The sequence below is a fragment of the Telmatherina bonti genome, assembly GCF_933228915.1.
Source record: "Telmatherina bonti genome assembly, chromosome: 2".
NCBI classification, from domain to species: Eukaryota; Metazoa; Chordata; class Actinopteri; order Atheriniformes; family Telmatherinidae; genus Telmatherina; species Telmatherina bonti.
This window is the reverse complement of record NC_136620.1, coordinates 43,123,885-43,146,768: the sequence shown is the minus strand read 5'-3', so window position 1 is coordinate 43,146,768 and position 22,884 is coordinate 43,123,885. Positions and strand designations below refer to the sequence as shown.

General features: G+C 56.9%; 1 protein-coding gene across 1 annotated transcript in view; it reads left to right on the top strand.

The window, feature by feature from the left end:
- vps4a (vacuolar protein sorting 4 homolog A) overlaps positions 1-22,578 on the top strand; it is a 43,283-nt gene extending 20,705 nt beyond the window's left edge. The window contains exon 11 of the mRNA XM_079255292.1: positions 21,970-22,578. Coding sequence (XP_079111418.1) covers positions 21,970-22,071 — 102 coding nt within the window. The 3' untranslated portion in view covers positions 22,072-22,578. The remainder of the gene's footprint in view (positions 1-21,969) is intronic.
- Positions 22,579-22,884: the final 306 nt, after the last annotated feature.

The following is a 22,884-nucleotide window of genomic DNA, read 5'->3' as shown; positions in this document are numbered from 1 at the left end:
CAGTAGAGATCGGTAGCTCCGGTCCAGTAGGGATCGGTAGCTCCGGTCCAGTAGGGATCAGTAGCGCCGGTCCAGTAGGGATCGGTAGCTCCGGTCCAGTAGAGATCGGTAGCTCCGGTCCAGTAGAGATCGGTAGCTCCGGTCCAGTAGGGATCGGTAGGACCAGTAGGGATCGGTAGGACCAGTAGAGATCGGTAGCTCCGGTCCAGTAGAGATCGGTATCTCCGGTCCAGTAGAGATCAGTAGGACCAGTAGAGATCGGTAGCTCCGGTCCAGTAGAGATCAGTAGGACCAGTAGAGATCGGTAGCTCCGGTCCAGTAGAGATCAGTAGGACCAGTAGAGATCGGTAGCTCCGGTCCAGTAGAGATCGGTAGCTCCGGTCCAGTAGAGATCGGTAGCTCCGGTCCAGTAGAGATCGGTCGGACCAGTAGAGAACGGTGGCTCCGGTCCAGTAGAGATCGGTGGCTCCGGTCCAGTAGAGATCGGTAGGACCAGTAGAGATCGGTAGCTCCGGTCCAGTAGAGATCGGTAGGACCAGTAGAGATCGGTAGCTCCGGTCCAGTAGAGATCGGTAGCTCCGGTCCAGTAGGGATCGGTAGCTCCGGTCCAGTAGAGATCGGTAGCTCCGGTCCAGTAGGGATCGGTAGCTCCGGTCCAGTAGGGATCAGTAGCGCCGGTCCAGTAGGGATCGGTAGCTCCGGTCCAGTAGGGATCGGTAGCTCCGGTCCAGTAGAGATCGGTAGCTCCGGTCCAGTAGAGATCGGTAGCTCCGGTCCAGTAGGGATCGGTAGCTCCGGTCCAGTAGGGATCGGTAGCTCCGGTCCAGTAGGGATCGGTAGGACCAGTAGGGATCGGTAGGACCAGTAGAGATCGGTAGCTCCGGTCCAGTAGAGATCAGTAGGACCAGTAGAGATCGGTAGCTCCGGTCCAGTAGAGATCGGTAGCTCCGGTCCAGTAGAGATCGGTAGCTCCGGTCCAGTAGAGATCGGTCGGACCAGTAGAGAACGGTGGCTCCGGTCCAGTAGAGATCGGTGGCTCCGGTCCAGTAGAGATCGGTAGGACCAGTAGAGATCGGTAGCTCCGGTCCAGTAGAGATCGGTAGGACCAGTAGAGATCGGTAGCTCCGGTCCAGTAGAGATCGGTAGCTCCGGTCCAGTAGGGATCGGTAGCTCCGGTCCAGTAGAGATCGGTAGCTCCGGTCCAGTAGGGATCGGTAGCTCCGGTCCAGTAGGGATCAGTAGCGCCGGTCCAGTAGGGATCGGTAGCTCCGGTCCAGTAGGGATCGGTAGCTCCGGTCCAGTAGAGATCGGTAGCTCCGGTCCAGTAGAGATCGGTAGCTCCGGTCCAGTAGGGATCGGTAGCTCCGGTCCAGTAGGGATCGGTAGCTCCGGTCCAGTAGGGATCGGTAGGACCAGTAGGGATCGGTAGGACCAGTAGAGATCGGTAGCTCCGGTCCAGTAGAGATCGGTATCTCCGGTCCAGTAGAGATCAGTAGGACCAGTAGAGATCGGTAGCTCCGGTCCAGTAGAGATCAGTAGGACCAGTAGAGATCGGTAGCTCCGGTCCAGTAGAGATCGGTAGCTCCGGTCCAGTAGAGATCGGTAGCTCCGGTCCAGTAGAGATCGGTAGCTCCGGTCCAGTAGAGATCGGTCGGACCAGTAGAGAACGGTAGCTCCGGTCCAGTAGAGATCGGTGGCTCCGGTCCAGTAGAGATCGGTGGCTCCGGTCCAGTAGAGATCGGTGGCTCCGGTCCAGTAGAGATCAGTAGGACCAGTAGAGATCGGTAGCTCCGGTCCAGTAGAGATCGGTAGCTCCGGTCCAGTAGGGATCGGTGGCTCCGGTCCAGTAGGGATCGGTGGCTCCGGTCCAGTAGAGATCAGTAGGACCAGTAGAGATCGGTAGCTCCGGTCCAGTAGAGATCGGTAGGACCAGTAGAGATCGGTAGCTCCGGTCCAGTAGAGATCGGTGGCTCCGGTCCAGTAGAGATCAGTAGGACCAGTAGAGATCGGTAGCTCCGGTCCAGTAGAGATCGGTAGGACCAGTAGAGATCGGTAGGACCAGTAGAGATCGGTAGCTCCGGTCCAGTAGAGATCGGTATCTCCGGTCCAGTAGAGATCAGTAGGACCAGTAGAGATTGGTAGCTCCGGTCCAGTAGAGATCGGTAGGACCAGTAGAGATCGGTAGCTCCGGTCCAGTAGAGATCAGTAGGACCAGTAGAGATCGGTAGCTCCGGTCCAGTAGAGATCGGTGGCTCCGGTCCAGTAGAGATCAGTAGGACCAGTAGAGATCGGTAGCTCCGGTCCAGTAGAGATCGGTAGCTCCGGTCCAGTAGAGATCAGTAGGACCAGTAGAGATCGGTAGCTCCGGTCCAGTAGAGATCAGTAGGACCAGTAGAGATCGGTAGCTCCGGTCCAGAAGAGATCGGTAGCTCCGGTCCAGTAGGGATCGGTAGGACCAGTAGAGATCGGTAGCTCCGGTCCAGTAGAGATCGGTAGGACCAGTAGAGATCGGTAGCTCCGGTCCAGTAGAGATCGGTAGCTCCGGTCCAGAAGAGATCGGTAGCTCCGGTCCAGAAGAGATCGGTAGCTCCGGTCCAGTAGGGATCGGTAGGACCAGTAGAGATCGGTAGCTCCGGTCCAGTAGAGATCGGTAGGACCAGTAGAGATCGGTAGCTCCGGTCCAGTAGGGATCGGTAGCTCCGGTCCAGTAGGGATCGGTAGCTCCGGTCCAGTAGAGATCGGTAGCTCCGGTCCAGTAGGGATCGGTAGGACCAGTAGGGATCGGTAGGACCAGTAGAGATCGGTAGCTCCGGTCCAGTAGAGATCGGTATCTCCGGTCCAGTAGAGATCAGTAGGACCAGTAGAGATCGGTAGCTCCGGTCCAGTAGAGATCAGTAGGACCAGTAGAGATCGGTAGCTCCGGTCCAGTAGAGATCGGTAGCTCCGGTCCAGTAGAGATCGGTAGCTCCGGTCCAGTAGAGATCGGTAGCTCCGGTCCAGTAGAGATCGGTCGGACCAGTAGAGAACGGTAGCTCCGGTCCAGTAGAGATCGGTGGCTCCGGTCCAGTAGAGATCGGTGGCTCCGGTCCAGTAGAGATCAGTAGGACCAGTAGAGATCGGTAGCTCCGGTCCAGTAGAGATCGGTAGCTCCGGTCCAGTAGAGATCGGTAGCTCCGGTCCAGTAGAGATCGGTGGCTCCGGTCCAGTAGGGATTGGTGGCTCCGGTCCAGTAGAGATCAGTAGGACCAGTAGAGATCGGTAGCTCCGGTCCAGTAGAGATCGGTAGCTCCGGTCCAGTAGGGATCGGTAGGACCAGTAGGGATCGGTAGGACCAGTAGGGATCGGTAGGACCAGTAGAGATCGGTAGCTCCGGTCCAGTAGAGATCGGTATCTCCGGTCCAGTAGAGATCAGTAGGACCAGTAGAGATCGGTAGCTCCGGTCCAGTAGAGATCAGTAGGACCAGTAGAGATCGGTAGCTCCGGTCCAGTAGAGATCGGTAGCTCCGGTCCAGTAGAGATCGGTAGCTCCGGTCCAGTAGAGATCGGTAGCTCCGGTCCAGTAGAGATCGGTCGGACCAGTAGAGAACGGTAGCTCCGGTCCAGTAGAGATCGGTGGCTCCGGTCCAGTAGAGATCGGTGGCTCCGGTCCAGTAGAGATCAGTAGGACCAGTAGAGATCGGTAGCTCCGGTCCAGTAGAGATCGGTAGCTCCGGTCCAGTAGAGATCGGTAGCTCCGGTCCAGTAGAGATCGGTGGCTCCGGTCCAGTAGGGATCGGTGGCTCCGGTCCAGTAGAGATCAGTAGGACCAGTAGAGATCGGTAGCTCCGGCCCAGTAGAGATCGGTAGGACCAGTAGAGATCGGTAACTCCGGTCCAGTAGAGATCGGTAGCTCCGGTCCAGTAGAGATCGGTAGCTCCGGTCCAGTAGGGATCGGTAGCTCCGGTCCAGTAGGGATCAGTAGCGCCGGTCCAGTAGGGATCGGTAGCTCCGGTCCAGTAGAGATCGGTAGCTCCGGTCCAGTAGAGATCGGTAGCTCCGGTCCAGTAGAGATCGGTAGCTCCGGTCCAGTAGGGATCGGTAGGACCAGTAGGGATCGGTAGGACCAGTAGAGATCGGTAGCTCCGGTCCAGTAGAGATCGGTATCTCCGGTCCAGTAGAGATCAGTAGCTCCGGTCCAGTAGAGATCAGTAGGACCAGTAGAGATCGGTAGCTCCGGTCCAGTAGAGATCGGTAGCTCCGGTCCAGTAGAGATCGGTAGCTCCGGTCCAGTAGAGATCGGTAGCTCCGGTCCAGTAGAGATCGGTCGGACCAGTAGAGAACGGTAGCTCCGGTCCAGTAGAGATCGGTGGCTCCGGTCCAGTAGAGATCGGTGGCTCCGGTCCAGTAGAGATCAGTAGGACCAGTAGAGATCGGTAGCTCCGGTCCAGTAGAGATCGGTAGCTCCGGTCCAGTAGAGATCGGTGGCTCCGGTCCAGTAGGGATCGGTGGCTCCGGTCCAGTAGAGATCAGTAGGACCAGTAGAGATCGGTAGCTCCGGTCCAGTAGAGATCGGTAGGACCAGTAGAGATCGGTAGCTCCGGTCCAGTAGAGATCGGTGGCTCCGGTCCAGTAGAGATCAGTAGGACCAGTAGAGATCGGTAGCTCCGGTCCAGTAGGGATCGGTAGCTCCGGTCCAGTAGAGATCGGTAGGACCAGTAGAGATCGGTAGGACCAGTAGAGATCGGTAGCTCCGGTCCAGTAGAGATCGGTATCTCCGGTTCAGTAGAGATCAGTAGGACCAGTAAGGATCGGTAGCACCGGTCCAGTAGAGATCAGTAGGACCAGTAGAGATTGGTAGCTCCGGTCCAGTAGAGATCGGTAGGACCAGTAGAGATCGGTAGCTCCGGTCCAGTAGAGATCAGTAGGACCAGTAGAGATCGGTAGCTCCGGTCCAGTAGAGATCGGTGGCTCCGGTCCAGTAGAGATCAGTAGGACCAGTAGAGATCGGTAGCTCCGGTCCAGTAGAGATCGGTAGCTCCGGTCCAGTAGAGATCAGTAGGACCAGTAGAGATCGGTAGCTCCGGTCCAGTAGAGATCAGTAGGACCAGTAGAGATCGGTAGCTCCGGTCCAGAAGAGATCGGTAGCTCCGGTCCAGTAGGGATCGGTGGCTCCGGTCCAGTAGGGATCGGTGGCTCCGGTCCAGTAGAGATCAGTAGGACCAGTAGAGATCGGTAGCTCCGGTCCAGTAGAGATCGGTAGGACCAGTAGAGATCGGTAGCTCCGGTCCAGTAGAGATCGGTGGCTCCGGTCCAGTAGAGATCAGTAGGACCAGTAGAGATCGGTAGCTCCGGTCCAGTAGGGATCGGTAGCTCCGGTCCAGTAGAGATCGGTAGGACCAGTAGAGATCGGTAGGACCAGTAGAGATCGGTAGCTCCGGTCCAGTAGAGATCGGTATCTCCGGTTCAGTAGAGATCAGTAGGACCAGTAAGGATCGGTAGCACCGGTCCAGTAGAGATCAGTAGGACCAGTAGAGATTGGTAGCTCCGGTCCAGTAGAGATCGGTAGGACCAGTAGAGATCGGTAGGACCAGTAGAGATCGGTAGCTCCGGTCCAGTAGAGATCAGTAGGACCAGTAGAGATCGGTAGCTCCGGTCCAGTAGAGATCGGTAGCTCCGGTCCAGTAGGGATCGGTGGCTCCGGTCCAGTAGGGATCGGTGGCTCCGGTCCAGTAGAGATCAGTAGGACCAGTAGAGATCGGTAGCTCCGGTCCAGTAGAGATCGGTAGGACCAGTAGAGATCGGTAGGACCAGTAGAGATCGGTAGCTCCGGTCCAGTAGAGATCGGTAGCTCCGGTCCAGTAGAGATCGGTAGGACCATTAGAGATCGGTAGCTCCGGTCCAGTAGAGATCGGTGGCTCCGGTCCAGTAGAGATCGGTGGCTCCGGTCCAGTAGGGATCGGTAGCTCCGGTCCAGTAGGGATCGGTAGCTCCGGTCCAGTAGGGATCAGTAGGACCAGTAGAGATCGGTAGCTCCGGTCCAGTAGAGATCGGTAGCTCCGGTCCAGTAGGGATCGGTAGCTCCGGTCCAGTAGGGATCGGTAGGACCAGTAGAGATCGGTAGCTCCGGTCCAGTAGAGATCGGTAGGACCAGTAGAGATCGGTAGCTCCGGTCCAGTAGAGATCAGTAGGACCAGTAGAGATCGGTAGCTCCGGTCCAGTAGAGATCGGTAGGACCAGTAGAGATCGGTAGGACCAGTAGAGATCGGTAGCTCCGGTCCAGTAGAGATCGGTATCTCCGGTCCAGTAGAGATCAGTAGGACCAGTAAGGATCGGTAGCACCGGTCCAGTAGAGATCAGTAGGACCAGTAGAGAACGGTGGCTCCGGTCCAGTAGAGATCGGTGGCTCCGGTCCAGTAGAGATCGGTAGGACCAGTAGAGATCGGTAGCTCCGGTCCAGTAGAGATCGGTAGGACCAGTAGAGATCGGTAGCTCCGGTCCAGTAGAGATCAGTAGGACCAGTAGAGATCGGTAGCTCCGGTCCAGTAGAGATCGGTAGCTCCGGTCCAGTAGAGATCGGTAGCTCCAGTCCAGTAGGGATCGGTAGCTCCGGTCCAGTAGGGATCGGTAGCTCCGGTCCAGTAGAGATCGGTAGGACCAGTAGAGATCGGTAGCTCCGGTCCAGTAGAGATCAGTAGGACCAGTAGAGATCGGTAGCTCCGGTCCAGTAGAGATCAGTAGGACCAGTAGAGATCGGTAGCTCCGGTCCAGTAGAGATCGGTAGGACCAGTAGAGATCGGTAGCTCCGGTCCAGTAGAGATCGGTAGGACCAGTAGAGATCGGTAGCTCCGGTCCAGAAGAGATCAGTAGCTCCGGTCCAGTAGGGATCGGTGGCTCCGGTCCAGTAGAGATCAGTAGGACCAGTAGAGATCGGTAGCTCCGGTCCAGTAGAGATCGGTAGGACCAGTAGAGATTGGTAGCTCCGGTCCAGTAGAGATCGGTGGCTCCGGTCCAGTAGAGATCGGTAGGACCAGTAGAGATCGGTAGCTCCGGTCCAGTAGAGATCGGTGGCTCCGGTCCAGTAGAGATCGGTGGCTCCGGTCCAGTAGGGATCGGTAGCTCCGGTCCAGTAGGGATCAGTAGGACCAGTAGAGATCGGTAGCTCCGGTCCAGTAGGGATCGGTAGCTCCGGTCCAGTAGGGATCGGTAGCTCCGGTCCAGTAGAGATCGGTAGCTCCGGTCCAGTAGGGATCGGTAGGACCAGTAGAGATCGGTAGCTCCGGTCCAGTAGAGATCGGTGGCTCCGGTCCAGTAGAGATCGGTGGCTCCGGTCCAGTAGAGATCAGTAGGACCAGTAGAGATCGGTAGCTCCGGTCCAGTAGAGATCGGTAGCTCCGGTCCAGTAGGGATCGGTGGCTCCGGTCCAGTAGGGATCGGTGGCTCCGGTCCAGTAGAGATCAGTAGGACCAGTAGAGATCGGTAGCTCCGGTCCAGTAGAGATCGGTAGGACCAGTAGAGATCGGTAGCTCCGGTCCAGTAGAGATCGGTGGCTCCGGTCCAGTAGAGATCAGTAGGACCAGTAGAGATCGGTAGCTCCGGTCCAGTAGGGATCGGTAGCTCCGGTCCAGTAGAGATCGGTAGGACCAGTAGAGATCGGTAGGACCAGTAGAGATCGGTAGCTCCGGTCCAGTAGAGATCGGTATCTCCGGTTCAGTAGAGATCAGTAGGACCAGTAAGGATCGGTAGCACCGGTCCAGTAGAGATCAGTAGGACCAGTAGAGATTGGTAGCTCCGGTCCAGTAGAGATCGGTAGGACCAGTAGAGATCGGTAGGACCAGTAGAGATCGGTAGCTCCGGTCCAGTAGAGATCAGTAGGACCAGTAGAGATCGGTAGCTCCGGTCCAGTAGAGATCGGTGGCTCCGGTCCAGTAGAGATCAGTAGGACCAGTAGAGATCGGTAGCTCCGGTCCAGTAGAGATCGGTAGCTCCGGTCCAGTAGAGATTAGTAGGACCAGTAGAGATCGGTAGCTCCGGTCCAGTAGAGATCAGTAGGACCAGTAGAGATCGGTAGCTCCGGTCCAGAAGAGATCGGTAGCTCCGGTCCAGTAGGGATCGGTAGGACCAGTAGAGATCGGTAGCTCCGGTCCAGTAGAGATCGGTAGGACCAGTAGAGATCGGTAGCTCCGGTCCAGTAGAGATCGGTAGCTCCGGTCCAGAAGAGATCGGTAGCTCCGGTCCAGTAGAGATCGGTAGCTCCGGTCCAGTAGGGATCGGTAGGACCAGTAGAGATCGGTAGCTCCGGTCCAGTAGAGATCGGTAGGACCAGTAGAGATCGGTAGCTCCGGTCCAGTAGGGATCGGTAGCTCCGGTCCAGTAGAGATCGGTAGCTCCGGTCCAGTAGGGATCGGTAGGACCAGTAGGGATCGGTAGGACCAGTAGAGATCGGTAGCTCCGGTCCAGTAGAGATCGGTATCTCCGGTCCAGTAGAGATCAGTAGGACCAGTAGAGATCGGTAGCTCCGGTCCAGTAGAGATGAGTAGGACCAGTAGAGATCGGTAGCTCCGGTCCAGTAGAGATCGGTAGCTCCGGTCCAGTAGAGATCGGTAGCTCCGGTCCAGTAGAGATCGGTCGGACCAGTAGAGAACGGTAGCTCCGGTCCAGTAGAGATCGGTGGCTCCGGTCCAGTAGAGATCGGTGGCTCCGGTCCAGTAGAGATCGGTGGCTCCGGTCCAGTAGAGATCAGTAGGACCAGTAGAGATCGGTAGCTCCGGTCCAGTAGAGATCGGTAGCTCCGGTCCAGTAGAGATCGGTAGCTCCGGTCCAGTAGGGATCGGTGGCTCCGGTCCAGTAGGGATCGGTAGGACCAGTAGAGATCGGTAGCTCCGGTCCAGTAGAGATCGGTAGCTCCGGTCCAGTAGAGATCGGTAGGACCAGTAGAGATCGGTAGCTCCGGTCCAGTAGAGATCGGTATCTCCGGTCCAGTAGAGATCAGTAGGACCAGTAGAGATCGGTAGCTCCGTTCCAGTAGAGATCGGTAGGACCAGTAGAGATCGGTAGGACCAGTAGAGATCGGTGGCTCCGGTCCAGTAGAGATCGGTGGCTCCGGTCCAGTAGAGATCAGTAGGACCAGTAGAGATCGGTAGCTCCGGTCCAGTAGAGATCGGTAGGACCAGTAGAGATCGGTAGCTCCGGTCCAGTAGAGATCGGTAGCTCCGGTCCAGTAGGGATCGGTAGCTCCGGTCCAGTAGAGATCGGTGGCTCCGGTCCAGTAGAGATCAGTAGGACCAGTAGAGATCGGTAGCTCCGGTCCAGTAGGGATCGGTAGCTCCGGTCCAGTAGAGATCGGTAGGACCAGTAGAGATCGGTAGGACCAGTAGAGATCGGTAGCTCCGGTCCAGTAGATATCGGTATCTCCGGTTCAGTAGAGATCAGTAGGACCAGTAAGGATCGGTAGCACCGGTCCAGTAGAGATCAGTAGGACCAGAAGAGATTGGTAGCTCCGGTCCAGTAGAGATCGGTAGGACCAGTAGAGATCGGTAGGACCAGTAGAGATCGGTAGCTCCGGTCCAGTAGAGATCAGTAGGACCAGTAGAGATCGGTAGCTCCGGTCCAGTAGAGATCAGTAGGACCAGTAGAGATCGGTAGCTCCGGTCCAGTAGAGATCGGTGGCTCCGGTCCAGTAGAGATCAGTAGGACCAGTAGAGATCGGTAGCTCCGGTCCAGTAGGGATCGGTAGCTCCGGTCCAGTAGAGATCGGTAGGACCAGTAGAGATCGGTAGGACCAGTAGAGATCGGTAGCTCCGGTCCAGTAGAGATCGGTATCTCCGGTTCAGTAGAGATCAGTAGGACCAGTAAGGATCGGTAGCACCGGTCCAGTAGAGATCAGTAGGACCAGTAGAGATTGGTAGCTCCGGTCCAGTAGAGATCGGTAGGACCAGTAGAGATCGGTAGGACCAGTAGAGATCGGTAGCTCCGGTCCAGTAGAGATCAGTAGGACCAGTAGAGATCGGTAGCTCCGGTCCAGTAGAGATCGGTGGCTCCGGTCCAGTAGAGATCAGTAGGACCAGTAGAGATCGGTAGCTCCGGTCCAGTAGAGATCGGTAGCTCCGGTCCAGTAGAGATTAGTAGGACCAGTAGAGATCAGTAGGACCAGTAGAGATCGGTAGCTCCGGTCCAGAAGAGATCGGTAGCTCCGGTCCAGTAGGGATCGGTAGGACCAGTAGAGATCGGTAGCTCCGGTCCAGTAGAGATCGGTAGGACCAGTAGAGATCGGTAGCTCCGGTCCAGTAGAGATCGGTAGCTCCGGTCCAGAAGAGATCGGTAGCTCCGGTCCAGTAGAGATCGGTAGCTCCGGTCCAGTAGGGATCGGTAGGACCAGTAGAGATCGGTAGCTCCGGTCCAGTAGAGATCGGTAGGACCAGTAGAGATCGGTAGCTCCGGTCCAGTAGGGATCGGTAGCTCCGGTCCAGTAGGGATCGGTAGCTCCGGTCCAGTAGAGATCGGTAGCTCCGGTCCAGTAGGGATCGGTAGGACCAGTAGGGATCGGTAGGACCAGTAGAGATCGGTAGCTCCGGTCCAGTAGAGATCGGTATCTCCGGTCCAGTAGAGATCAGTAGGACCAGTAGAGATCGGTAGCTCCGGTCCAGTAGAGATGAGTAGGACCAGTAGAGATCGGTAGCTCCGGTCCAGTAGAGATCGGTAGCTCCGGTCCAGTAGAGATCGGTAGCTCCGGTCCAGTAGAGATCGGTCGGACCAGTAGAGAACGGTAGCTCCGGTCCAGTAGAGATCGGTGGCTCCGGTCCAGTAGAGATCGGTGGCTCCGGTCCAGTAGAGATCGGTGGCTCCGGTCCAGTAGAGATCAGTAGGACCAGTAGAGATCGGTAGCTCCGGTCCAGTAGAGATCGGTAGCTCCGGTCCAGTAGAGATCGGTAGCTCCGGTCCAGTAGGGATCGGTGGCTCCGGTCCAGTAGGGATCGGTAGGACCAGTAGAGATCGGTAGCTCCGGTCCAGTAGAGATCGGTAGCTCCGGTCCAGTAGAGATCGGTAGGACCAGTAGAGATCGGTAGCTCCGGTCCAGTAGAGATCGGTATCTCCGGTCCAGTAGAGATCAGTAGGACCAGTAGAGATCGGTAGCTCCGTTCCAGTAGAGATCGGTAGGACCAGTAGAGATCGGTAGGACCAGTAGAGATCGGTGGCTCCGGTCCAGTAGAGATCGGTGGCTCCGGTCCAGTAGAGATTGGTGGCTCCGGTCCAGTAGAGATCAGTAGGACCAGTAGAGATCGGTAGCTCCGGTCCAGTAGAGATCGGTAGGACCAGTAGAGATCGGTAGCTCCGGTCCAGTAGAGATCGGTAGCTCCGGTCCAGTAGGGATCGGTAGCTCCGGTCCAGTAGAGATCGGTGGCTCCGGTCCAGTAGAGATCAGTAGGACCAGTAGAGATCGGTAGCTCCGGTCCAGTAGGGATCGGTAGCTCCGGTCCAGTAGAGATCGGTAGGACCAGTAGAGATCGGTAGGACCAGTAGAGATCGGTAGCTCCGGTCCAGTAGATATCGGTATCTCCGGTTCAGTAGAGATCAGTAGGACCAGTAAGGATCGGTAGCACCGGTCCAGTAGAGATCAGTAGGACCAGAAGAGATTGGTAGCTCCGGTCCAGTAGAGATCGGTAGGACCAGTAGAGATCGGTAGGACCAGTAGAGATCGGTAGCTCCGGTCCAGTAGAGATCAGTAGGACCAGTAGAGATCGGTAGCTCCGGTCCAGTAGAGATCAGTAGGACCAGTAGAGATCGGTAGCTCCGGTCCAGTAGAGATCGGTGGCTCCGGTCCAGTAGAGATCAGTAGGACCAGTAGAGATCGGTAGCTCCGGTCCAGTAGAGATCGGTAGCTCCGGTCCAGTAGAGATCAGTAGGACCAGTAGAGATCGGTAGCTCCGGTCCAGTAGAGATCAGTAGGACCAGTAGAGATCGGTAGCTCCGGTCCAGAAGAGATCGGTAGCTCCGGTCCATTAGGGATCGGTAGGACCAGTAGAGATCGGTAGCTCCGGTCCAGTAGAGATCGGTAGGACCAGTAGAGATCGGTAGCTCCGGTCCAGTAGAGATCGGTAGCTCCGGTCCAGAAGAGATCGGTAGCTCCGGTCCAGTAGAGATCGGTAGCTCCGGTCCAGTAGGGATCGGTAGGACCAGTAGAGATCGGTAGCTCCGGTCCAGTAGAGATCAGTAGGACCAGTAGAGAACGGTGGCTCCGGTCCAGTAGAGATCGGTGGCTCCGGTCCAGTAGAGATCGGTAGGACCAGTAGAGATCGGTAGCTCCGGTCCAGTAGAGATCGGTAGGACCAGTAGAGATCGGTAGCTCCGGTCCAGTAGAGATCAGTAGGACCAGTAGAGATCGGTAGCTCCGGTCCAGTAGAGATCGGTAGCTCCGGTCCAGTAGAGATCGGTAGCTCCGGTCCAGTAGGGATCGGTAGCTCCGGTCCAGTAGGGATCGGTAGCTCCGGTCCAGTAGAGATCGGTAGCTCCGGTCCAGTAGGGATCGGTAGCTCCGGTCCAGTAGGGATCGGTAGCTCCGGTCCAGTAGAGATCGGTAGGACCAGTAGAGATCGGTAGCTCCGGTCCAGTAGAGATCGGTATCTCCGGTCCAGTTGAGATCAGTAGGACCAGTAGAGATCGGTAGCTCCGCTCCAGTAGAGATCAGTAGGACCAGTAGAGATCGGTAGCTCCGGTCCAGTAGAGATCAGTAGGACCAGTAGAGATCGGTAGCTCCGGTCCAGTAGAGATCGGTAGGACCAGTAGAGATCGGTAGCTCCGGTCCAGAAGAGATCGGTAGCTCCGGTCCAGTAGGGATCGGTAGGACCAGTAGAGATCGGTAGCTCCGGTCCAGTAGAGATCGGTAGGACCAGTAGAGATCGGTAGCTCCGGTCCAGTAGAGATCGGTAGCTCCGGTCCAGAAGAGATCGGTAGCTCCGGTCCAGTAGAGATCGGTAGCTCCGGTCCAGTAGGGATCGGTAGGACCAGTAGAGATCGGTAGCTCCGGTCCAGTAGAGATCGGTAGGACCAGTAGAGATCGGTAGCTCCGGTCCAGTAGGGATCGGTAGCTCCGGTCCAGTAGAGATCGGTAGCTCCGGTCCAGTAGGGATCGGTAGGACCAGTAGGGATCGGTAGGACCAGTAGAGATCGGTAGCTCCGGTCCAGTAGAGATCGGTATCTCCGGTCCAGTAGAGATCAGTAGGACCAGTAGAGATCGGTAGCTCCGGTCCAGTAGAGATCAGTAGGACCAGTAGAGATCGGTAGCTCCAGTCCAGTAGAGATCGGTAGCTCCGGTCCAGTAGAGATCGGTAGCTCCGGTCCAGTAGAGATCGGTAGGACCAGTAGAGATCGGTAGCTCCGGTCCAGTAGGGATCGGTAGGACCAGTAGAGATCGGTAGCTCCGGTCCAGTAGAGATCGGTAGGACCAGTAGAGATCGGTAGCTCCGGTCCAGTAGAGATCAGTAGGACCAGTAGAGATCGGTAGCTCCGGTCCAGTAGAGATCGGTAGGACCAGTAGAGATCGGTAGGACCAGTAGAGATCGGTAGCTCCGGTCCAGTAGAGATCGGTATCTCCGGTCCAGTAGAGATCAGTAGGACCAGTAGAGATCGGTAGCTCCGTTCCAGTAGAGATCGGTAGGACCAGTAGAGATCGGTAGGACCAGTAGAGATCGGTGGCTCCGGTCCAGTAGAGATCAGTAGGACCAGTAGAGATCGGTAGCTCCGGTCCAGTAGAGATCGGTAGCTCCGGTCCAGTAGAGATCGGTAGCTCCGGTCCAGTAGGGATCGGTGGCTCCGGTCCAGTAGAGATCAGTAGGACCAGTAGAGATCGGTAGCTCCGTTCCAGTAGAGATCAGTAGGACCAGTAGAGATCGGTAGCTCCGGTCCAGTAGAGATCGGTAGCTCCGGTCCAGTAGAGATCGGTAGCTCCGGTCCAGTAGGGATCGGTAGCTCCGGTCCAGTAGGGATCGGTAGCTCCGGTCCAGTAGAGATCGGTAGCTCCGGTCCAGTAGGGATCGGTAGCTCCGGTCCAGTAGGGATCGGTAGCTCCGGTCCAGTAGAGATCGGTAGGACCAGTAGAGATCGGTAGCTCCGGTCCAGTAGAGATCGGTATCTCCGGTCCAGTTGAGATCAGTAGGACCAGTAGAGATCGGTAGCTCCGCTCCAGTAGAGATCAGTAGGACCAGTAGAGATCGGTAGCTCCGGTCCAGTAGAGATCAGTAGGACCAGTAGAGATCGGTAGCTCCGGTCCAGTAGAGATCGGTAGGACCAGTAGAGATCGGTAGCTCCGGTCCAGAAGAGATCGGTAGCTCCGGTCCAGTAGGGATCGGTAGGACCAGTAGAGATCGGTAGCTCCGGTCCAGTAGAGATCGGTAGGACCAGTAGAGATCGGTAGCTCCGGTCCAGTAGAGATCGGTAGCTCCGGTCCAGAAGAGATCGGTAGCTCCGGTCCAGTAGAGATCGGTAGCTCCGGTCCAGTAGGGATCGGTAGGACCAGTAGAGATCGGTAGCTCCGGTCCAGTAGAGATCGGTAGGACCAGTAGAGATCGGTAGCTCCGGTCCAGTAGGGATCGGTAGCTCCGGTCCAGTAGAGATCGGTAGCTCCGGTCCAGTAGGGATCGGTAGGACCAGTAGGGATCGGTAGGACCAGTAGAGATCGGTAGCTCCGGTCCAGTAGAGATCGGTATCTCCGGTCCAGTAGAGATCAGTAGGACCAGTAGAGATCGGTAGCTCCGGTCCAGTAGAGATCAGTAGGACCAGTAGAGATCGGTAGCTCCAGTCCAGTAGAGATCGGTAGCTCCGGTCCAGTAGAGATCGGTAGCTCCGGTCCAGTAGAGATCGGTAGGACCAGTAGAGATCGGTAGCTCCGGTCCAGTAGGGATCGGTAGGACCAGTAGAGATCGGTAGCTCCGGTCCAGTAGAGATCGGTAGGACCAGTAGAGATCGGTAGCTCCGGTCCAGTAGAGATCAGTAGGACCAGTAGAGATCGGTAGCTCCGGTCCAGTAGAGATCGGTAGGACCAGTAGAGATCGGTAGGACCAGTAGAGATCGGTAGCTCCGGTCCAGTAGAGATCGGTATCTCCGGTCCAGTAGAGATCAGTAGGACCAGTAGAGATCGGTAGCTCCGTTCCAGTAGAGATCGGTAGGACCAGTAGAGATCGGTAGGACCAGTAGAGATCGGTGGCTCCGGTCCAGTAGAGATCAGTAGGACCAGTAGAGATCGGTAGCTCCGGTCCAGTAGAGATCGGTAGCTCCGGTCCAGTAGAGATCGGTAGCTCCGGTCCAGTAGGGATCGGTGGCTCCGGTCCAGTAGAGATCAGTAGGACCAGTAGAGATCGGTAGCTCCGTTCCAGTAGAGATCGGTAGGACCAGTAGAGATCGGTAGCTCCGGTCCAGTAGAGATCGGTGGCTCCGGTCCAGTAGAGATCGGTGGCTCCGGTCCAGTAGGGATCGGTAGCTCCGGTCCAGTAGGGATCGGTAGCTCCGGTCCAGTAGGGATCAGTAGGACCAGTAGAGATCGGTAGCTCCGGTCCAGTAGAGATCGGTAGCTCCGGTCCAGTAGGGATCGGTAGCTCCGGTCCAGTAGGGATCGGTAGCTCTGGTCCAGTAGGGATCGGTAGCTCCGGTCCAGTAGAGATCGGTAGCTCCGGTCCAGTAGGGATCGGTAGGACCAGTAGAGATCGGTAGCTCCGGTCCAGTAGAGATCGGTAGGACCAGTAGAGATCGGTAGCTCCGGTCCAGTAGAGATCAGTAGGACCAGTAGAGATCGGTAGCTCCGGTCCAGTAGAGATCGGTAGGACCAGTAGAGATCGGTAGGACCAGTAGAGATCGGTAGCTCCGGTCCAGTAGAGATCGGTATCTCCGGTCCAGTAGAGATCAGTAGGACCAGTAAGGATCGGTAGCACCGGTCCAGTAGAGATCAGTAGGACCAGTAGAGAACGGTGGCTCCGGTCCAGTAGAGATCGGTGGCTCCGGTCCAGTAGAGATCGGTAGGACCAGTAGAGATCGGTAGCTCCGGTCCAGTAGAGATCGGTAGGACCAGTAGAGATCGGTAGCTCCGGTCCAGTAGAGATCAGTAGGACCAGTAGAGATCGGTAGCTCCGGTCCAGTAGAGATCGGTAGCTCCGGTCCAGTAGAGATCGGTAGCTCCGGTCCAGTAGGGATCGGTAGCTCCGGTCCAGTAGGGATCGGTAGCTCCGGTCCAGTAGAGATCGGTAGCTCCGGTCCAGTAGGGATCGGTAGCTCCGGTCCAGTAGAGATCGGTAGGACCAGTAGAGATCGGTAGCTCCGGTCCAGTAGAGATCGGTATCTCCGGTCCAGTAGAGATCAGTAGGACCAGTAGAGATCGGTAGCTCCGGTCCAGTAGAGATCAGTAGGACCAGTAGAGATCGGTAGCTCCGGTCCAGTAGAGATCAGTAGGACCAGTAGAGATCGGTAGCTCCGGTCCAGTAGAGATCGGTAGGACCAGTAGAGATCGGTAGCTCCGGTCCAGAAGAGATCGGTAGCTCCGGTCCAGTAGGGATCGGTAGGACCAGTAGAGATCGGTAGCTCCGGTCCAGTAGAGATCGGTAGGACCAGTAGAGATCGGTAGCTCCGGTCCAGTAGAGATCGGTAGCTCCGGTCCAGAAGAGATCGGTAGCTCCGGTCCAGTAGAGATCGGTAGCTCCGGTCCAGTAGGGATCGGTAGGACCAGTAGAGATCGGTAGCTCCGGTCCAGTAGAGATCGGTAGGACCAGTAGAGATCGGTAGCTCCGGTCCAGTAGGGATCGGTAGCTCCGGTCCAGTAGGGATCGGTAGCTCCGGTCCAGTAGAGATCGGTAGCTCCGGTCCAGTAGGGATCGGTAGGACCAGTAGGGATCGGTAGGACCAGTAGAGATCGGTAGCTCCGGTCCAGTAGAGATCGGTATCTCCGGTCCAGTAGAGATCAGTAGGACCAGTAGAGATCGGTAGCTCCGGTCCAGTAGAGATCAGTAGGACCAGTAGAGATCGGTAGCTCCGGTCCAGTAGAGATCGGTAGCTCCGGTCCAGTAGAGATCGGTCGGACCAGTAGAGAACGGTAGCTCCGGTCCAGTAGAGATCGGTGGCTCCGGTCCAGTAGAGATCGGTGGCTCCGGTCCAGTAGAGATCAGTAGGACCAGTAGAGATCGGTAGCTCCGGTCCAGTAGAGATCGGTAGCTCCGGTCCAGTAGAGATCGGTAGCTCCGGTCCAGTAGGGATCGGTGGCTCCGGTCCAGTAGGGATCGGTGGCTCCGGTCCAGTAGAGATCAGTAGGACCAGTAGAGATCGGTAGCTCCGGTCCAGTAGAGATCGGTAGGACCAGTAGAGATCGGTAGCTCCGGTCCAGTAGAGATCGGTAGCTCCGGTCCAGTAGAGATCGGTAGGACCAGTAGAGATCGGTAGCTCCGGTCCAGTAGAGATCGGTGGCTCCGGTCCAGTAGAGATCGGTGGGTCCGGTCCAGTAGGGATCGGTAGCTCCGGTCCAGTAGGGATCGGTAGCTCCGGTCCAGTAGGGATCAGTAGGACCAGTAGAGATCGGTAGCTCCGGTCCAGTAGGGATCGGTAGCTCCGGTCCAGTAGAGATCGGTAGCTCCGGTCCAGTAGGGATCGGTAGGACCAGTAGAGATCGGTAGCTCCGGTCCAGTAGAGATCGGTAGGACCAGTAGAGATCGGTAGCTCCGGTCCAGTAGAGATCAGTAGGACCAGTAGAGATCGGTAGCTCCGGTCCAGTAGAGATCGGTAGGACCAGTAGAGATCGGTAGGACCAGTAGAGATCGGTAGCTCCGGTCCAGTAGAGATCGGTATCTCCGGTCCAGTAGAGATCAGTAGGACCAGTAAGGATCGGTAGCACCGGTCCAGTAGAGATCAGTAGGACCAGTAGAGATTGGTAGCTCCGGTCCAGTAGAGATCGGTAGGACCAGTAGAGATCGGTAGGACCAGTAGAGATCGGTAGCTCCGGTCCAGTAGAGATCAGTAGGACCAATAGAGATCGGTAGCTCCGGTCCAGTAGAGATCGGTCGGACCAGTAGAGATCGGTAGCTCCCGTCCAGTAGAGATCGGTAGCTCCGGTCCAGTAGAGATCGGTAGGACCAGTAGAGATCGGTAGCTCCGGTCCAGTAGAGATCGGTAGGACCAGTAGAGATCGGTAGCTCCGGTCCAGTAGAGATCGGTAGCTCCGGTCCAGTAGAGATCGGTAGGACCAGTAGAGATCGGTAGCTCCGGTCCAGTAGAGATCGGTAGGACCAGTAGAGATCGGTAGGACCAGTAGAGATCGGTAGCTCCGGTCCAGTAGGGATCGGTAGCTCCGGTCCAGTAGATATCGGTAGCTCCGGTCCAGTAGGGATCGGTGGCTCCGGTCCAGTAGGGATCGGTGGCTCCGGTCCAGTAGAGATCAGTAGGACCAGTAGAGATCGGTAGCTCCGGTCCAGTAGAGATCGGTAGGACCAGTAGAGATCGGTAGCTCCGGTCCAGTAGAGATCGGTAGGACCAGTAGAGATCGGTAGCTCCGGTCCAGTAGAGATCGGTGGCTCCGGTCCAGTAGAGATCGGTGGCTCCGGTCCAGTAGGGATCGGTGGCTCCGGTCCAGTAGGGATCGGTAGCTCCGGTCCAGTAGGGATCGGTAGCTCCGGTCCAGTAGGGATCAGTAGGACCAGTAGAGATCGGTAGCTCCGGTCCAGTAGAGATCGGTAGCTCCGGTCCAGTAGGGATCGGTAGCTCCGGTCCAGTAGAGATCGGTAGCTCCGGTCCAGTAGGGATCGGTAGGACCAGTAGAGATCGGTAGCTCCGGTCCAGTAGAGATCGGTAGGACCAGTAGAGATCGGTAGCTCCGGTTCAGTAGAGATCAGTAGGACCAGTAGAGATCGGTAGCTCCGTTCCAGTAGAGATCGGTAGGACCAGTAGAGATCGGTAGGACCAGTAGAGATCGGTAGCTCCGGTCCAGTAGAGATCGGTATCTCCGGTCCAGTAGAGATCAGTAGGACCAGTAAGGATCGGTAGCACCGGTCCAGTAGAGATCAGTAGGACCAGTAGAGATTGGTAGCTCCGGTCCAGTAGAGATCGGTAGGACCAGTAGAGATCGGTAGCTCCGGTCCAGTAGAGATCAGTAGGACCAATAGAGATCGGTAGCTCCGGTCCAGTAGAGATCGGTCGGACCAGTAGAGATCGGTAGCTCCGGTCCAGTAGAGATCGGTAGCTCCGGTCCAGTAGAGATCGGTAGGACCAGTAGAGATCGGTAGCTCCGGTCCAGTAGAGATCGGTAGGACCAGTAGAGATCGGTAGCTCCGGTCCAGTAGAGATCGGTAGCTCCGGTCCAGTAGAGATCGGTAGGACCAGTAGAGATCGGTAGCTCCGGTCCAGTAGAGATCGGTAGGACCAGTAGAGATCGGTAGGACCAGTAGAGATCGGTAGCTCCGGTCCAGTAGAGATCGGTATCTCCGGTTCAGTAGAGATCAGTAGGACCAGTAAGGATCGGTAGCACCGGTCCAGTAGAGATCAGTAGGACCAGTAGAGATTGGTAGCTCCGGTCCAGTAGAGATCGGTAGGACCAGTAGAGATCGGTAGGACCAGTAGAGATCGGTAGCTCCGGTCCAGTAGAGATCAGTAGGACCAGTAGAGATCGGTAGCTCCGGTCCAGTAGAGATCGGTCGGACCAGTAGAGATCGGTAGCTCCGGTCCAGTAGAGATCGGTGGCTCCGGTCCAGTAGAGATCAGTAGGACCAGTAGAGATCGGTAGCTCCGGTCCAGTAGAGATCGGTAGCTCCGGTCCAGTAGAGATCAGTAGGACCAGTAGAGATCGGTAGCTCCGGTCCAGTAGAGATCAGTAGGACCAGTAGAGATCGGTAGCTCCGGTCCAGAAGAGATCGGTAGCTCCGGTCCAGTAGGGATCGGTAGGACCAGTAGAGATCGGTAGCTCCGGTCCAGTAGAGATCGGTAGGACCAGTAGAGATCGGTAGCTCCGGTCCAGTAGAGATCGGTAGCTCCGGTCCAGAAGAGATCGGTAGCTCCGGTCCAGTAGAGATCCGTAGCTCCGGTCCAGTAGGGATCGGTAGGACCAGTAGAGATCGGTAGCTCCGGTCCAGTAGAGATCGGTAGGACCAGTAGAGATCGGTAGCTCCGGTCCAGTAGGGATCGGTAGCTCCGGTCCAGTAGGGATCGGTAGCTCCGGTAGCTCCGGTCCAGTAGAGATCGGTAGCTCCGGTCCAGTAGGGATCGGTAGGACCAGTAGAGATCGGTAGCTCCGGTCCAGTAGAGATCGGTATCTCCGGTCCAGTAGAGATCAGTAGGACCAGTAGAGATCGGTAGCTCCGGTCCAGTAGAGATCAGTAGGACCAGTAGAGATCGGTAGCTCCGGTCCAGTAGAGATCGGTAGCTCCGGTCCAGTAGAGATCGGTCGGACCAGTAGAGAACGGTAGCTCCGGTCCAGTAGAGATCGGTGGCTCCGGTCCAGTAGAGATCGGTGGCTCCGGTCCAGTAGAGATCAGTAGGACCAGTAGAGATCGGTAGCTCCGGTCCAGTAGAGATCGGTAGCTCCAGTCCAGTAGAGATCGGTAGCTCCGGTCCAGTAGGGATCGGTGGCTCCGGTCCAGTAGAGATCGGTGGCTCCGGTCCAGTAGAGATCAGTAGGACCAGTAGAGATCGGTAGCTCCGGTCCAGTAGAGATCGGTAGGACCAGTAGAGATCGGTAGCTCCGGTCCAGTAGAGATCGGTAGCTCCGGTCCAGTAGAGATCGGTAGCTCCGGTCCAGTAGAGATCGGTAGGACCAGTAGAGATCGGTAGCTCCGGTCCAGTAGAGATCGGTGGCTCCGGTCCAGTAGAGATCGGTGGCTCCGGTCCAGTAGGGATCGGTAGCTCCGGTCCAGTAGGGATCGGTAGCTCCGGTCCAGTAGGGATCAGTAGGACCAGTAGAGATCGGTAGCTCCGGTCCAGTAGGGATCGGTAGCTCCGGTCCAGTAGGGATCGGTAGCTCCGGTCCAGTAGGGATCGGTAGCTCCGGTCCAGTAGGGATCGGTAGGACCAGTAGAGATCGGTAGCTCCGGTCCAGTAGAGATCGGTAGGACCAGTAGAGATCGGTAGCTCCGGTCCAGTAGAGATCAGTAGGACCAGTAGAGATCGGTAGCTCCGGTCCAGTAGAGATCGGTAGGACCAGTAGAGATCGGTAGGACCAGTAGAGATCGGTAGCTCCGGTCCAGTAGAGATCGGTATCTCCGGTCCAGTAGAGATCAGTAGGACCAGTAAGGATCGGTAGCACCGGTCCAGTAGAGATCAGTAGGACCAGTAGAGATTGGTAGCTCCGGTCCAGTAGAGATCGGTAGGACCAGTAGAGATCGGTAGGACCAGTAGAGATCGGTAGCTCCGGTCCAGTAGAGATCAGTAGGACCAATAGAGATCGGTAGCTCCGGTCCAGTAGAGATCGGTCGGACCAGTAGAGATCGGTAGCTCCGGTCCAGTAGAGATCGGTAGGACCAGTAGAGATCGGTAGCTCCGGTCCAGTAGAGATCGGTAGGACCAGTAGAGATCGGTAGCTCCGGTCCAGTAGAGATCGGTAGGACCAGTAGAGATCGGTAGCTCCGGTCCAGTAGAGATCGGTAGGACCAGTAGAGATCGGTAGCTCCGGTCCAGTAGAGATCGGTAGGACCAGTAGGGATCGGCAGCTCCGGTCCAGAAGAGATCGGTAGGACCAGTAGAGATCGGTAGCTCCGGTCCAGTAGAGATCGGTAGCTCCGGTCCAGAAGAGATCGGTAGGACCAGTAGAGATCGGTAGCTCCAGTCCAGTAGAGATCGGTAGCTCCGGTCCAGTAGAGATCAGTAGGACCAGTAGAGATCGGTAGCTCCGGTCCAGTAGAGATCGGTAGCTCCGGTCCAGAAGAGATCGGTAGGACCAGTAGAGATCGGTAGCTCCGGTCCAGTAGAGATCAGTAGGACCAGTATTATGCAGGCTTGTGATCCAATAAACAAGTAACAATGTCTTCTGTTCCTCCTCAGGCGGACATGCTGCGCTCTCTGTCCACCACACGTCCCACAGTCAACACCGAAGACCTGCTGAAGGTGAAGAAGTTCACAGAGGACTTTGGGATGGAGGGTTGAGATGGAACTGGTCTTCATCCCAGTAACAACTCCTCCTCTTCCTCACCGTTTCACCACCGCGTCGGTTTTCTGCCTCCTGGGAGGAAAATAAAACTGGTCTGACCAGGATTTTAACATCGACGTAAACGTAAACCACACCCCCCCATCCCGTCCCCCATCCATTCCCACACCCCCCATCCCGTCCCCCATCCATTCCCACACCCCCCCATCCCGTCCCCCATCCATTCCCACACCCCCCATCCCGTCCCCCATCCATTCCCACACCCCCCATCCATTCCCACACCCCCCATCCATTCCCACACCCCCCCCATCCCGTCCACCATCCTTTCCCAAACCCCCCCATCCCCATCCCGTTTCCCAAACCCCCCCCATCCCGTCCACCATCCTTTCCCAAACCCCCCCCCATCCCGTCCCCCATCCATTCCCAAACCCCCCCCATCCCGTCCCCCATCCATTCCCACACCCCCCCCATCCCGTCCACCATCCTTTCCCAAACCCCCCCCCCATCCCGTCCCCCATCCATTCCCAAACCCCCCCATCCCCATCCATTCCCACACCCCCCCCCATCCCGTCCACCATCCTTTCCCAAACCCCCCCATCCCCATCCCGTTTCCCAAACCCCCCCATCCCGTCCACCATCCTTTCCCAAACCCCCCCATCCCGTCCACCATCCTTTCCCAAACCCCCCCCCATCCATTCCCAAACCCCCCCATCCCCATCCCGTTTCCCAAACCCCCCCATCCCGTCCCTCATCCATTCCCAAACCCCCCCATCCCCATCCCGTTTCCCAAACCCCCCCATCCCGTCCCTCAT